Below are 16,380 nucleotides of genomic sequence, written 5' to 3' on the forward strand. Positions count from 1 at the left end.
TATATATATATATAAGCATAGTAATGTCAGTTATACAGATTCCCATCCTAACCATACTGGTTGGGTAGAAGAAAGTATTTTTAAATGAGAGAATTCTAACCCATCCCATCATAAAATCTTGGGGTTTGGGATGTAAATATAGAAATGGAGAATTAGGAGAACTTTTAGTACATTTTAAAACCTATTTAAAAATTCATATATTTGGACTAGCTAAGTAAGGATAACCACTAACCACTAATTGCATTAGCAAGAGACTTGTCACTTCCATTTAATTCTGCTTCTTAACACAGGCCACTATACACTTTAATGCATCCCTCTTTGAAGGGAAATGCTACTGCTTAAATGAAGCTTGACTTAAATTTACATTAGATCTTCTAATAGTTAGGGTTCTAATATTCAAAATCAAGTTATAAACATACAGCAATTCCAAACAGAGTCCTTAAGACAATTTCTGCCTGCAAAACAAATGTCTCAATATTCTCTAAGAGAACTTGCACAGATGAATTTGTTTTCATGCTATCTGCCTGACATGACTTTAGTTATAAGTCACTATAGCCAATATGTGTCGTTTACCTTTCCAAAGGTGGCCGCACAGGCTGGCTCTAATTTCTCTTTCCTACAGAAATCTAAGTAGTGTGCATAAAGAATGCACCGTGGTAAGCAAACTCCTTCACATACAATGTAATTCTCTTCAAGCCTAAGAAAAGGAACAAATATTAGGTCAAATATTTTATTTCTTTTCCTTCAACTTTCTCATTGACTTATTACCCATTCTGAATACGGACTCTATACAAATGAGGTAATGAGTAGACATAAGTAGACTTCCTTTATTCTGGATATTTTTAAAAATCAAATTATAAGGATTAATGTTAGAAGTACAAAACCCCAGTGAAAATCTGCTAGTACAGTTAAAATATCATGGTCAACATAAAACCATGCCTGGTCCACATCACAAATATTAGGTCTTCTATATAAACCTCATGGTTCATCATGATTTGCTCTGTGACATATAAATATGAATGGTGAAACTGAAGATGATGGGTATTTTTAAAAACATTCTTAGTACTAAAGGGCTGCCAAGCTTCAGGCTGGCAAATGCTTACATTCTCTCACTTTCATTTAAAACCTAGTTCTGAGCCCTAAATAATTAGGGAAGGACAATGATGCATTTACTTGCAAAACACAGGAGAATCAACCATTTTACTTAAGTCTCAAATGACATTGATATATTTCTATTCCTATACTTTTCACTACTGTGATCAGTACTATAATTATCTAAAACATCCTATACACCTAAAAGATAATGTAATTCTCTATGGATATCTCCAAACATAACATATACACCTTCAACTTTATATTATAAAAATAACTATATAACCTTTGAAAATTTGGAGTAATTCCATTTAATTTGCAACTAAGCATAACTTATATAAATGTAATAAATACATATTTGTGTTACAACTTTCTAAACAGCAATGTACAAATTAAACTTTTAGATTCCATTCCCAGTTTTCCTAACAGTTCAGTAGGTGATTTTGACTAAAATTTACTTATACCAATTTTATGTATAGTAAGATAATATTTGTTATAATGCAGAAATGATGCAATATAGAGTCTGCAGATTAAAATTGGATGAAACCCTTCAAAGACTTGATTTAAAATATCCTAATGTATACAAGATAAAGACTAAAGAAAGTATTCCCTGAACAGGTAAAATATCAGTCACCCATTTTTTTTAATGAAGAACAAAAAAAAAAACTAAGATCTAGTGTTTCAAAATATGAAATCAATATATGTACATAAAATCAGATGACATACTAGTTGATAGAGAAAACTGGAATTAATCAGCCAGCTTTTCACTTTGATTTTCAGTTCTAGTTTTAACAGCCCTGAAATAATCTATAACCTTAAAAAAATTCTCAAAATATGAGTAACTCACTTTTAAAATGTATAATATTCATTTTAGAACAGAATGTGAAAATTCAAACAAAATGATGTGTGATAATTTCAAAACTTTGAAAACTTTTATGAGAAATGTTTACCTATTTAAAAATTATATTTTAATTACAAGTACATAATGTTCACATTTCATTTTGCTATTTTGAGATTGTTGTAGTAGGCATTGTCCTTGTCTTCAAAATATTGAATCATCCTAGACATAAGTACGATGTTCATTTGGGGTACAACTTTTTCTTTGATCTTAACTTATACATATTTATGTATACATTTATTCATAAAAGAAACATGCATATTTCCACACACTCAATTTAAATGGAAAAAATGAGTTATCATTCAAAACAGCTCAATAATATATCTGAAATCAAAATACTTTTGCCCCAGTTATCCTGCTGCAAATAGTTGTATCCTAAATATCCCTGATATTTAACTCAATTACTTAACTGCTCTAGTATATTCATAACTAGCAAACACGACGTCAACTTCAATAGTTAAACTCCAACTTTAGATGATACTTGGCTTATATTTCAAATATTTGAAAGGGTTCAAGCATATAATCACAAAAAACTACTATATGTAAATTGTAATTTAATCTTTAAATAAATAATAAAATAAAATTTACTAGTTCTTTATATTGTATTTTTCTAAGGCTCCTTAGGTCATACTCTACATAAAATTAGGTTACGTAACTAATCAGTAAATATGTAATCCTTTTTATTAGTTTGTTTTTTACATGGAATTTGTAAGGAAATGTATGCTCCTATTTCTTCCTACTATGCAGGGAAGTTGAATATAATGTTTTTACTTTAGAGCCCTCTTTCTTTTAGATAGATATTACAAAATGTTCACTGTATGTGGAAATCCTACTGATAAATTATTGGTTTTAAAATATTTTCCACAAAACCAATTTGTAATATTTTATTATTATAAATCATATATGACAGATGCTATAAAAATAGTTGAACATCTATTTAAATTAGTAGTGATATCTTAAGCGATTTTTCTATGTCTTCTACTTCAAACACATTTCGTCTTATAGAGTATACACTATTTTAATTTGCTCTCTTATGAATAAAGCAGTGTCAAGATCCTTCCTCGTTTTAAGTTGTTTTAAGAATCGTATTTTATAAACTCAAAACTATCAAATAACAAACATGTAAGGACTGAACTGATTGCATGTTAAGCCAATACATCATAAAAAACGTTCATCAATGCTTACATTTGAAGAAAATATGGTTTTAGTCAATAAGGAACAACGTAATGTGGTTTTTATTTGTAATGCAAATCCTTCATCAGCACTTGTATCAGTCTCTATACTAAAATTCAGTGAAAAAAAAATCTGGGTTAAATTCTAATTGGTTTTAAACTTTCCCAAAAGTTTGAGGAAGAAGTAAATTGTGAAAAACAAAGATACTGAAGACGCTAGCTGTTCAAACGTCAACAGGTGCTTCAGTGTACCCTGCGGGCGAGTCTCACCACTGCAGCGTGAGCTGTGTCTGCTTCTTTTTATCCTTCACAATCTGCGTGATGGTTTTCTTCTGAGACAGGTATTGATCTGCTGCTTTGGTTTTGCTGTCGTGGTTGTCGGCATCGTCTTCTTCAGAGGAAAAGTTACCATTGTTTAAGTGCATTTCTGATTGCCAGTTGAAGGAATGATAAAGAAAAACAGAATATAAAATCAACTAAGTAGCCTCTAAGTGTACCTTAACTTCAAAGCAGTAGCCTACTGGGGTGGTGGCGGAGGGGAGGAAAGGGGAGTTATGCAAAATCCCTTAGAGTTGACAGTCTCTACTTGACATTTTACTGAGGAAATACAAAGATTTGGACAGAACATTCTACATCTGCCTTATGTTTGGGATGCGTTATGATTATTGGGTGCCCTTCTTAGAATACGTTCTCGTCCCCTTCGCAGCTCCGGATGCGGCAGAGCACTCACCTGATTTCACTGCCCCCGGCAGCTCCAGGTCTTCGCCTTTCTCCCCGCCGCCCTGCTCGTCCCCGGGTTGCGCTTCGGCCTCCAGGTACACTCTTTCTTCCGGATAGACTAGCAAGCCCTTGCCCAGGAGCTGCACACAGCAGTCTTCCTGGATCCCCGGGGACAGTTGGGGCGCAGGCTGCGCCTGCAGGAAGGTGTTTTCTAGCTCCGGGACCTTGGCCATCCTCCTGGACGCCGGACACCTCCGCGGCGCCGCTCGGCCGGTTCCCCAGCGGAGCCCCAGCCCAGGGCGGGGCGGGGCGGGGCGGGGCTGGGACCGGGGGCCGCAGGGGCGGGGAAGGAGGCCGCAAGCTCCGGAGTGCCCTGGCTCAGCGAAGGGACGCCGCTCAAAGGTACAGCCTAGACCGCCCGGGGGCCGCGGCGGGCCGCGGTGGGACTGCGTTTCTCCACCTGTCTGCGGTCCGGGCAGATGCTCCCTCGGAACTCACTTTCTCACCTGCGCCCGTCACGCCCTGGACCCCCCACAGCTTCCCCCTCCCTCCCGTTCTCTCAACCTGGGCTGGTCGGAGGACCGTTTTCACACTCAGAGCTCCCAGAAAGATCCTGGGAAGGCTCACTCTCTTCTGCAGGGAAAGTGCAGCAGTAACTGGCCCCATCCCTACTTTCAAGGTACACTATTGGGGCACCCGGCCGCGCGGCCTGGACTCTGCACCCCCGAAACAGGGAAAAAGTATCCCGGAGTACCGCTCAGTCTTTGCACAGCAGGGACCGGGCTTTTTATTCCGGGAACCTTCCGAGGGTTTGGTGAGGGCTCTTCTCAGCATTTGAGGAAAGATCCCATCTCATCACGCACCCTCTGCTTGTGGACGCACAGTGGCCCGCACTCCTGGGTCTCCCAGCCCTGGAGGATCTTGCCTCAACCCCGAGGAAAGATTCTTTCTCTCCCGTTTACCTTTATTTTGTAATTTAAACGCGTCCCTGACGATTACTCATCTCATACCTAGCAGTAGGGCAACAGAAGTTTGTTTGTTTAAGTGAAAAATGAAATTGCGACAATCTTCCAACCCAAAATGGCAATCTCATGGGGGCAAACTATAATCTGTGCTCTCTTTAGGTGGGAGAGGTCAGTGGAGACTTGGGGTTGGTGTTACCTGACTGCCAGATCATCTTCCTTTCCTTCCACCCTCTGTTCTTTTGACAAATACGCCCGGAGTCTTTATATGCCCAGTGCTCTCCAAGAAAAGCAAGGATTCTGCTTTGACTCACATTGCTTCATCACAACCTACAGCCTGTCATCCTCTCTTGCAGCACTAGAGAGAGAAATCAACCTTCGACTTTGACAATATTAAACTACATTACATTGAAATTTAACATAGAACAAACAAAATGGGATCCAAGGTGATGGGTGACTGAAGGGTGAATTATGGGAAGGAGTGATGCAGTCTAAGTAATACAGCAAAAGCAGCTAAGCTTATGAGTGGATTTGAATCTCCCCCATTTTTAGTACCACTTGTTGGGAAAGGCAGCAACTCTTTGTCAAAGGTTTTCACCTTACCTGGTACCTCCAGCAGCTAGATCCAGGATGGGGCTACTCACCCCCCCACCCGCCCCACACTCCTAAAACTCCTAAAGAAGGTATACCCCTCCAGTGCCTCAGGACGCTACCCAGTCCTCTGAAAGCCTCAGAGCCTGCTCAAGCCAGAGGGCTTAGCTGTATAGTACTAAAGTTTAGAATATTGCCTCTTTACAGAGATACCCTCAGATTCATTCTGTAAAGGGAGTCCTAGTGATTAACTGTGTCTACTTATATGAAATGATAAGAAGAAAAATGTTCAGGAAAATTACTGGAATTTCTTTTTTAAAAATACTGACCACATGATAACGTGTTTGTGTGTGTGTGTGTGTGTGTGTGTGTGCAAGTCATACAGACACTACGTGAAAATCTGGCAATTATCCAATTGAACAGATCAATGGAAACAAAAACCATGATCACTTAAGGCCCTAAGTGAACTTTTTGCCTTAATTTTAAGTAAATCTGTTTGCCTAACAAAATGATGTGAAAGTTATTTGTGCTTCTATTCAAAAATAGGAAGTCTAAATAGGCCTATAGCAAGTAAATAAATTTAATCAGTAATCAAAAAACTTCCAACATAAAAAAAAGCCCAGGATGAGATAGCTTCATGAGTGATTTATACCAAATGTTTAAAGAAGAATCAATGCCATCCTTCTCAAATGTATGGTTTGTGGTGAAAGCAGAGGATGGCGAAAAGCTGTCAATATCCTAATTTGCTATTTGTAATTGTTATAACAAATCTGAGCTAATGAGACTAGTGTTTTAGAAAGGCATTAGTGATAAACACCTCATAAAGTCCTAGGCAGGAAAATAGATAAAAATGGAGACTGATCTTTTAAAATAGCGATTTGTAAGATTTTTATGTTTTATATACTCTTTAAGAAATTTTGTAAGATATCAGCTGTCTCTCAGGGGAAAAAATGCCCATGAATACAATGATGAACAAAATTCTGCTTACAGTTTGACAGAATGTAAGTAAAAAATACCTGGAAAAGTTTATTCTGTTTTAAGGGGAAAAAAAACACATGATGTCTGAAAGAGAAGATTCTTTGAAGTTCCCAAATTACAGTGTCTTCATGACTGGAGGCACAAGAGTAAAGGGGAAAGGAAAAGGAATTTGGAGGCAGGTACATTTGCACTCATTCTCTTTGTGCTTCTGGACATTTAACCTTTCTGTGCCTGTTTCCTTCTCTCAAAATTGGAAAAAATAGTACATATCTATAGTAGATTTTGTGGGTGTTCTGCTCAGATCCCCTTGGATTTCTTCCACATTTCTGAGCACTCCTCACCCCGTTTTTGCCTCCTTTGGTTTCCAATACCAGCACCAAGACCACCACCTGAGAGCTCCTGGGACTTTTCTTTGGAGAGACTGCCCTTAGCTACCAGACCACCATTGCCCACAGGCAGAGACAGCCTAGGTGCCCCTGGCTAGCACTTAGCCAATGACTGATGGTTAAGAACCTTGACCTCATGCTGGATAAATCTGAGGTGCAATTTACAGCCCAGAGCTTCTCTATGGGATCGGGCTGAAACCATCTCCCACTAGACCATTCCTAAAATCCCATCCATGTTTGGCTTCTTCCCCTCCTCTGTCCTGCTACCCCTACTCCCTTTCCTGTTTCTCCTGGCAACACTTTCTTTAAATTACTTTTGTAGAAAAATGCTTGACTCAGGTCCTGCTGCCATAAGACATCACATTATAGAGTTGATATAAGCATCAAATGAAACATTATAAATAGGAAACTAGTACAATGCCTGAAACAGAGTAAGGCTTCAGTAAAACATATCTAATCTTTTTATTCTGAAAGTTTAGATCTCTTTTAGCTCACATAAGCAATGAAAAAAATTTTTTGGTCTTTCATTGCAGAAGAATTTTGAGGAACATCCTTCTCCTTGCCTAGGTTATTTCTGGGCATAATATTATCTGGAGTAATCATACACTATGACATTTTCTTCTGTGAAAGTTCATGCCTCTCCTAATTTGTTTTTCTGTTCACCAAAATTATTTTATAAATACAGCAAGTACTTTGCTTTCTGTTAATGACTTTCATTTTGTTTCTTTCAAATAAAAGTAAAGGCTGGGCGCGGTGGCTCAAGCCTGTAATCCCAGCACTTTGGGAGGCCGAGGTGGGTGGATCACGAGGTCAGGAGATCGAGACCATCCTGGCTAACACGGTGAAACCCCATCTCTACTAAAAATACAAAAAAATTAGCTGGGCGAGGTGGCAGGTGCCTGTAGTCCCAGCTCCTCGGGAGGCTGAGGCAGGAGAATGGCTTGAACCTGGGAGGCGTAGCTTGCAGTGAGCCGAGATCGTGCCACTGCACTCCAGCCTGGGCGACAGAGCGAGACTCCACCTCAAAAAAAAAAAAAAAAAAAAGTAAAATGAGGTTATGGACCTAACAACAGAGCCCCAAAATACATGAAGCAACAAATACTGTTTTTTGACAGAAGTACTAACACCATTCAATGGAAAAGGATATATAGCCTTTTCAGTTAGATAACCACATCTAAAATAATAAGTTTGGAACCCTACTTCACACTATCTGCAAAAATAAATATGGTTCAAAGACCTAAGTACAAGAGCTAAAACTGTACAACTCTTGGAATAAAACCTTGGTGTAAGTCTTCATCACCTGGGATAAGGCAAAGGTTTATTGAATGTGATACAAAACGTATAAGCAATAAAAAAAATAGATAAACTGAACTCCACCAAAATGCATGCATCAAAAACACTATCAAGAACATGAAAAGACAACACACAGAGGAAAAATATTTGAAAATCGTCTATCAGAATTTATAAATAACTCTTACAACTCAACAATCAAAAGACAATAGCCCAATGTAAAAACATGTAAAGGATTTAAATAGACATTTCTCCAGATAAGATCTATAAATGGCTAATAAGCACACAAAATGCTCAATATCATTTTCATTAGGAAATGCAAATCAGAACCACAATAAGATATCACTTCACACCCACTATAATTTTTTAAAATGATAGTGAGGTTGTGGAGAAATTGGGACCTTCATACATTGCTGGTAGGAATGTAAAATGACACCACCACTGTGGAAAATAGTTTCTCAGTTCCTCAAAGAGTTAAACATATGATTCAGTAACTCTGTTCCTAGGTAGATACTCAAGAGAATTGAAACATAAGCACATACACAAAGCTTGTGTAAAACTGTTTATAGCAACATTATGCGTAAAAGTTAAAAAGTTAACACAACCCAAATGTTCATCACCTGTTATATACATAAACACAATGTGGTATATACATACAAAGGAATCTTATGCAGTCATTAAAAAACAGTGAAGCAGAGGCTGGTGGATTGCTTGAGCTCAGGAGTTTGAGACCAGCCTGGGCAACATGTCAAAACCCCATCTCTACTGAAACATACAAAAATTAGCCGGGCATGGTGGTGCATGCCTGTAATCCCAGCTACTCAGCTGGCTGAGCTGAGATCACAGCCATTGCACTCTAGCCTGGGCAACAGAGCAAGACCTTGTCTCAAAAAAATAAAACGAAACAAAACAGTGAAGCAATGATACATGCTTCAATATGACCTTAAAAACATCATGTCAAGTGAAATAAGCCAGATATAAAAGGCTACATATTGTATGATCCATTTACATGTAATGTCCAGAATAAGCAAATCCATAGAGACAGAATAGATTAATGGGTTTGCCAGGGGTTAGAAGTAGTGGAAATGAGGTGTGACTCCCTAATGTGTATGAGGTTTCTTTTTTGGATGACAAAAATGTTCTGGATAGTGATGATGATACTAAAAGCCACTGAATTGTACTCTTCAAGATGGTTATAATGATGACTTCTGTGTGAATTTTGTCTCAATAAAGTAATTTTTTTTAAATAAGAAAGGTCAGACTTTTTTTTTGCAATGGAGTCTCGCTCTGCTGCCCAAGCTGGAGTGCAGTGGTAACATCTCAGCTCACTGAAACCTCTGCTTCCTGGGTTCAAGCAATTCTCCTGCTTCAGCCTCCCAAGTAGCTGGGACTACAGGCACACACCACCGCACCCAGCTAATTTAGTGTTTTTAGTAGAGACGGGGTTTCATCCTTTTGGCCAGGCTGGTTTTGACCTCCTGACCTCAAGTGATCCACCCACCTCGGCCTCCCAAAGTACTGGGATTACAGTCATGGACCACTGCACCCAGCCAGATTATTTTTAAAAATTAAGAATCTGCTATGTTCTTACCAGGTAAGAATTACTACTTAGTCCAAGGCTTTGCTGTGGAAGAAATTTATAAAATTTGGACAAATTTCCCTGGCTTATTCTTAAAATATGAACTATCAGTTTTGCCATTATCCTATAAACATCAACAGATTAGGTCTACATTCCTTCCTCAAGTCTAATTTCTTCCTCTTGCAATCTTGGTTGTGCCATATGGTTTTCCTTATCGCATGTAGAATAATAGAGAAGTAACGGGGGAAATGGAAAATGAAGAAAAGGAAGGATCAATAAAAGGCTGAGAGGATTGAGGGAGTCAATTTAAAAAGAGAGAAAGATAAATAAAATATATTCAGTTGGTTATGATTTAGGAGACCAGGTTGATGGGTCCAGTTTCTGTGTTGGCAGAACCATTTGTTTTTCTATAACTGCATACCAATGTAAAAAATAAATTAATTTGGGGAAAATCCAGGAAATGAATTCCTGTTGGTCAGGGATCAGGGTCAGGAAGGTAGCATGTAGTTGGAAAAGGGGAGTGATAGGTACTAATGTTATTGAAAGGAAGAATCAGTATTTCCTGGTGACAAATGGGAAGGTCTTGCATGGAAAGAAAAGGTTATTCTAATCATAAAACATGTTAAAGCTTGGAAAATATATGTTTATTATAATGTTACTGTTAAAATATAGAGAAAATGCATCTAAAATATTTCAACATTCACTTATTTAAATTAATGTAAAATTACTTTTTTTATTGAAAGTTATTTTGTTAAGCCTTAAATTCTAGTGTCTTCAATAACCTTTGTTATTATATAACTTTCATTTCTTTCTATTTCCAATAAAAGATAGTCTAATGCTCGTTTTAGATTAATGTAAGACTACTTGTTTGCAATAGTGAAGAAAATAGATTATATTAGTGTACAAAAGTAAATAATTTATTGCTGTATGTGTATTCAAGAACTGCTCCTTACATACTGTTGTAATAAGCACACATAGTAAATGGCAAAAATATAAGTTGCAAGTCAAATTTAATATTAAATGTATGTGTTAAACAGCAGCTGGCACATAGTGGATACCTATTAAATATTTGTTACAAAAGTGAATGGAAATTGGTGGCACCCTTCATCCTTACATTCATCAACCAAAAATAATTTATCATGACCTGGTGATTCAAATATAAATAAGACATTTTATTTCATTTTCAATACTCAGTCTAATGGAGGAGGTTGATATTTTAGAATACAACCTGTTAAGTACAACATGATGGTGTGTACAAAGTCCTCTAGCAACACAGAAACAAGAGTAGATGAAGGGCAGGCAGAAGACTTCACAGAAAATGTCACATTTAATCAGCCTTGAAGGATTTGTTTGCATTCACAGGTGGAACTGTGGGGAAAATACATTCCACACAGAGGGAATAGAATGTACAGAGTCACAGTGGCAAGAAAAATTGCACCTGGTTGGAGGAGTTAGTATTTGGGTCCAGTTGGAGAAGAGGATCATCACGAGACATGAAAGACCATGAGTTAAGGTCAAATCTTGAGAGGGCTTGATCAAGCTAAGAAATGTGTACAACTTTATCATAACTGACAATAACAAATCATGGAGGAGTTTAGGAAGAAAAATATCATAAAAAGTAAGTGGATTGTGGAGGAGGAAAGTTAGGAAGACCAAATGATAAAATGAAGACTTGGATTAGGCTATGACAGTGAAGACAGAAAAGAAAGGAGTGATTCAAGAACATTTTGAGGATATACACAGGGTGATTGTGGTAGATTGTTATAATATTGGCCCCTAATGATTCATGCATCTTCTATCTGTGCTTTTGGGTAATACTCTCCTATCTTGCCTCTGAACTTAGCTATTAGCAACCATACAAGCAGAGGCTTGGAAAGAACTCATGCATTGAGGTTTCACCTCTGTTGCTGATTCTGGATACCTTGAGACCATCACCAGGAGGCTAAGACCAGGCTAGCTTGCTGTAGACATGTTAAGCCCATTACTTCAGCTGATATCCAGTTGGTCTGGCTAGCTATTGAAAACTGCTAGCCAGAAAGACCCCTGGGCTGCCAGACATGTATGTGATGTAAACAAAGCCGTTTTTAAATAACCAATTTCTAGCTGACCTGCCAGTTGACTACAGCCTCAGGAGTGAACCTTGGTGAAGCTCAGCTTGGCCAAACCTGGCTTAAATTGGTGACCCATAGAATAGTGTCCTAATAAATATTGTTTAAAGCCACTAAAATTTGAAGCAAAAACTAACTGATACAGTAACAGATTGGCTTTTGCTTCGCATGTCACAAAAAGTTGATTGAACTTTAGAGATGATGAAGTAGCAGCTAGTAGAAAAGCTATTTGGAGAGTAAGTGTGAAGAGATTTTTTGTCTTTTGCTTTTGAGGGTGTTTTGTGTGCTTTTTATTTTTTTTTAAAGGGGAACAGAGGAACTCAAAGGTGAGAGAGATTTTGAATAATAAAACTTACTTCAAAGGGATCATGTAAAGATCAACTGCACTAATACACACAAATACACCAAATGAATAATAATTTTTACTTTATAAGTCTGTGTATATGTAAATTATATGTACTTTATTTTCAAGTTTACTTTTACACAACTCACACAAGTGGATGCATGCATACAGACATATACACATGTTCTATTTTAGAGAGAAATAACTTGGGTGCCATGTTATACTCTAAAACAGCTTCCTAAAGGTTCTGGTCATAGGTAGAATGTAATTTTGCAAGCAGATCTCTCCTTCTACCCCCAAATCCAGAGAATTATGCAGCTGCTTCTTTGAAATGAAGTGTCTCCAAAAAGACACACTCTACAGGTATAAACAGAATAAGATACTCCAAATGTGAACCCTAAACCCTTTTAATAAATTAAGCATGTTTGAGGGCTAAGCAAACTCTTCTTTACTTTTAAAATTTCAGTTAATATATTCTATTTGCCACACATTTTCCTAGTAGTTTTGGGGCTGAAGTATCTATTACTTCAGAAAATAAATTATGTGACAAGATATGACATTTTATCAAGCAATTAATTTCAGAACGTAATGTGTAGCCTATAAGATGAAGGAAATTAACTGCTCATTGTCTTATCAGTGCTTATTTGAGATGAATGGGCCAAATCAGACGGCTTTCAGTCCTAATATTCCTATAACAGGGCAAATAATTAAAATTAAATGTCTTATAGAGTGAATTTTTAGGCATATTTTATCTACTGTCATGAACAACACAAAAGCAATTAAATTATCTAAAATTTAGGGCCGCACACATGATTTTTCACAAATTTGTCCTGAATTTTTTGTAATCAATAGCCGACTTCAAACCTGTTTTTCTTCTCAGTGCACTTCTCTGCCATTGCTCAGTTGTGAAATACACTCCGAATGGCTCCTTTACTTAGAATCCCTCCTCCATTCATATTTAGGATTATAGCTTTTATTTTTTCTTAGCCTTCCAATTTTTTTTGCATGTTATAAAATTAGGTGTTCATAGGCTGATTTTAATCACTTTGCTGGTATACCACAATAGTATCTAGTAATCATTAGCAATTTTGATGAAATACACTGCTTTAAAAATACAATATTGAAATCAATAACTCTTTTCAGAACTCATGTGATTTCCTCAAGCTAAACAAATCAGTTTTGTTTAAATTACTAGTTTTGTACTGTGTCACTGAGTGGAATGGATAACTATGTCTATTAACTCAAGGCTGTGGTTCCAAGACGGTGTGTACAATGCATTTATTTCTCATTCCTCACTCTGTTTGAAAGCTTTTGAACCCAATATATCATCTTTGCTGGGCTATTTATCAAATGGAAGAACTGAGTAAATGCTGTTCTTTCCATAACATTACTTTTGGGTGCCTGCAGAGGATAAATAACAATAGAATAACATAATAAGTAAGTAAACATTAGGTCAAGAGAAGAGATTACTGGCTATACCAAACCCAAGGATTAGAGCAGTGCTTTTTGAAGTTGAGCCACTTGCATCAGAATTACTTGAAATCATTGTGAAATATGCATGTTCCTACCTCAGAAGCAGTTCATCAAATATGTGAAATGAATATTAGCAATAGAGTATCATATTTTATAAATTTCTCACATTTGTACAAGGAAAATTGTCCTTTAGAATATGTAAGGGAAGAGAATGTATCCCAGCCTAAGCCATGGTCTAAAATCTTAAGACACATAATAAAGTTGGACTTCAGCAAGATTATAATTTAGCATTGGTTCCTTCAGAAGGGCAGTGTAAAGAAGAGAGTTGGGGAGTTGGCTAAGGAGGAGCAGGTTGAAGAAGGAGACAGTAATCACAATCCCTCTGTTGTCTCAGCAGTACTTCCCTGGTGTTTCAGATCACAACATGTAGAAAATGACAATGTTATATCCAGCACACTGGGACAAGCAGATGTCTGTTCACAAATACAAGCAAGTACACCAGATACTTTCTATGCCAGAAAGAGACTAAGGGGATCAATGCCATCCCCTTGGGGACACCTGTTGGGAAATTTCACCAGGCAACATCCATCACTCTGTGAATGTGTTTATCACTAAATGCTTTCAGAATTGCCTGGGTTTTAGTTTCTCTACTTTGTAGAGTGGAGGGGCTAGTACCAGGAAATTGCTGAGTCATTCTCCAGATTCTTTTAAAGAACAGGAGATAGTTTCTTTTCATTTCCACAGACAAATAGTGAGCACGATTTAATGAATATGATATTGCATGTAGAATTTTTTCTTGATTCTTGTATCAGAAAGCACATGCAATTCACCTGTGTTGTCTTTTCAGTTAACAATCTGCGATGTTGTGAAGTGAAATTTCAATTTTGACGACTCCACATAAAATAAGAAAAAATATAAGTGCAAAATAAATAGAACAGTGATAGATAGAATCCACTTTTATTTATCCTTAGATGACAATTGTTTGCTAATCATGTTGACATTAAAAAAAAAAAAAAAAAAAAAAAAAAAAGGCTGGGCGAGGTGGCTCACATCTGTAATCCCAGCACTTTCGGAGGCCTAGGCAGGCAGATCACTTGAGCTCAGGAGTGCAAGACCAGCCTGGGCAACATGGTGAAAACCTATCTCTATTAAAAATACAAAAATTAGCCGGGTGTTGTGGTGGGCACCTGTAATCTCAGCTGCTCGGAGACTGAGGCAGGAGAATTGCTTGAGCCCCGGAGGCAGAGGTTGCAGCAGTGAGCTGAGATCATGCCACTGCACCCCAGCCTGAGTGACAGAGCAAGACTCTGACAAAGAAAGAAAGGAAGAGAGAAAGAAAGAGAGAGAGAGAGAAAGGAAAGAAAGAAAGAGAAAAAAAGAAGAAAAACAAGCAAACATGCATTCCAGGTAAAAATAAAATAAAATAAAGATGATGGCAATTAGAGAAGTCAAAAGATGGCTTTGACACTAAATTTTACAGAATCAAAACCACTAAAAATACCAAGTGTAGTAGTCCGTTTTCACGCTGCTAATAAAGACATACCCAAGACTGGATAATTTATAAAGAAAAGAGGTTTAATTGATTCACAGTTCAGCATAGCTGGAGAAGCCTCAGGAAACTTAAAATCATGCTGGAAGACGAAACAAACACATCTTTCTTCACATGGCAGCAGGAAGGAGAAGTGTAAAGCAAAGCGGGGAAAAGCCCCTTATAAAACCATAAGCTCTCATGAGAACTCACTCACTATCACGAGAACATCATGGGGGTAACTGCCCATGATTCAATTATCTCCCACTGTTCTCTCCCATGACATGTAGGGATTAAGGAAACTACAATTCCAGATGAGATTTGGGTGAGGGCACAGCCAAACCATATCACCAGGTAATTAATATTTCAAATAAAAAGGCTTCTTGATTATTTTCCCAAATTCTGAAGAACTAAAAATGTGGGTTTCCATATATAACTCAAAGTATGATGATTTTAGCAATATGTCTTTCAGTATTAATTGGGTGCATCAAAATATTACAAATCAGAAAATACATAACTTTGAAAACCGTATGTCAACTTTAAAAATAATTAAATGGTACGCAGAGCTAAAAGTAAACTGTAATAACATTTACACTAACATGGGAAGCAAATAATTACATTTGATTACACATTTTGGGTTGATCTATTTGTAATTTCTATTTACTCACATTTCCAGAAACTTCAATCACTGATAAATAGGAAACCATAAAATCAGATGTAAAACCAAAGTACATATTAAGTCTATTCACAAACTTGCAGTAAATGTAAACTAAGCTTCAATTTTATGAGGTGAAACACTTCATCTTTAAAGCTTATCTATTATCACTACCGATTTATTACTTAAATCACTTAAAATATGTAGCTGATTATTTGTTTATAACCATGAGTTAATTTTGAAGGAACACATGAAAGAGATATATGTCAATTGGTCCCTCTAGAAATAATACGTAAATTATAAAGGTTATATAACTTACTGGTTGATCACATAAGGAAAATTAAACTAATTGAAAATTCTCCTATGAGGAGTTTCCATTAAATAGTCTATGGATTGCCAGCTGCCTTCAACATTCACTTACTAGTAGATATAAAAGGACTCAGGAAAATCATAATAAAATAAGGAAATTGTAGTGGTTGATGCAGGAAGTGATTAAGGTAAAAATGAGGATTTTAGTAGGGTCGTGATCATGGTAAGGATAATTTCTGTTTTGACCCTGTTCCAGTGTAATGATAATTACAAGCCTATAAAGATAAAAAGTAAGT

General features: G+C 37.0%; 1 protein-coding gene across 1 annotated transcript in view; it reads right to left on the reverse strand.

The window, feature by feature from the left end:
- The window catches only part of RFX6 (regulatory factor X6), a 55,924-nt gene extending 51,742 nt beyond the window's left edge, over nucleotides 1–4,182 (reverse strand). Inside the window, exons 1-3 of the mRNA XM_017855453.1 lie at nucleotides 3,893–4,182; nucleotides 3,433–3,589; nucleotides 574–697 (exon numbers count right to left, since the gene is read on the reverse strand). Coding sequence (XP_017710942.1) covers nucleotides 574–697; nucleotides 3,433–3,589; nucleotides 3,893–4,115 — 504 coding nt within the window. The 5' untranslated portion in view covers nucleotides 4,116–4,182. The remainder of the gene's footprint in view (nucleotides 1–573; nucleotides 698–3,432; nucleotides 3,590–3,892) is intronic.
- Between the last annotated feature and the right edge of the window lie 12,198 nt (nucleotides 4,183–16,380).

This window comes from Rhinopithecus bieti, unplaced genomic scaffold, assembly GCF_001698545.2.
Source record: "Rhinopithecus bieti isolate Rb0 unplaced genomic scaffold, ASM169854v2 scaffold_41207, whole genome shotgun sequence".
In the NCBI taxonomy this organism is placed as follows: Eukaryota; Metazoa; Chordata; class Mammalia; order Primates; family Cercopithecidae; genus Rhinopithecus; species Rhinopithecus bieti.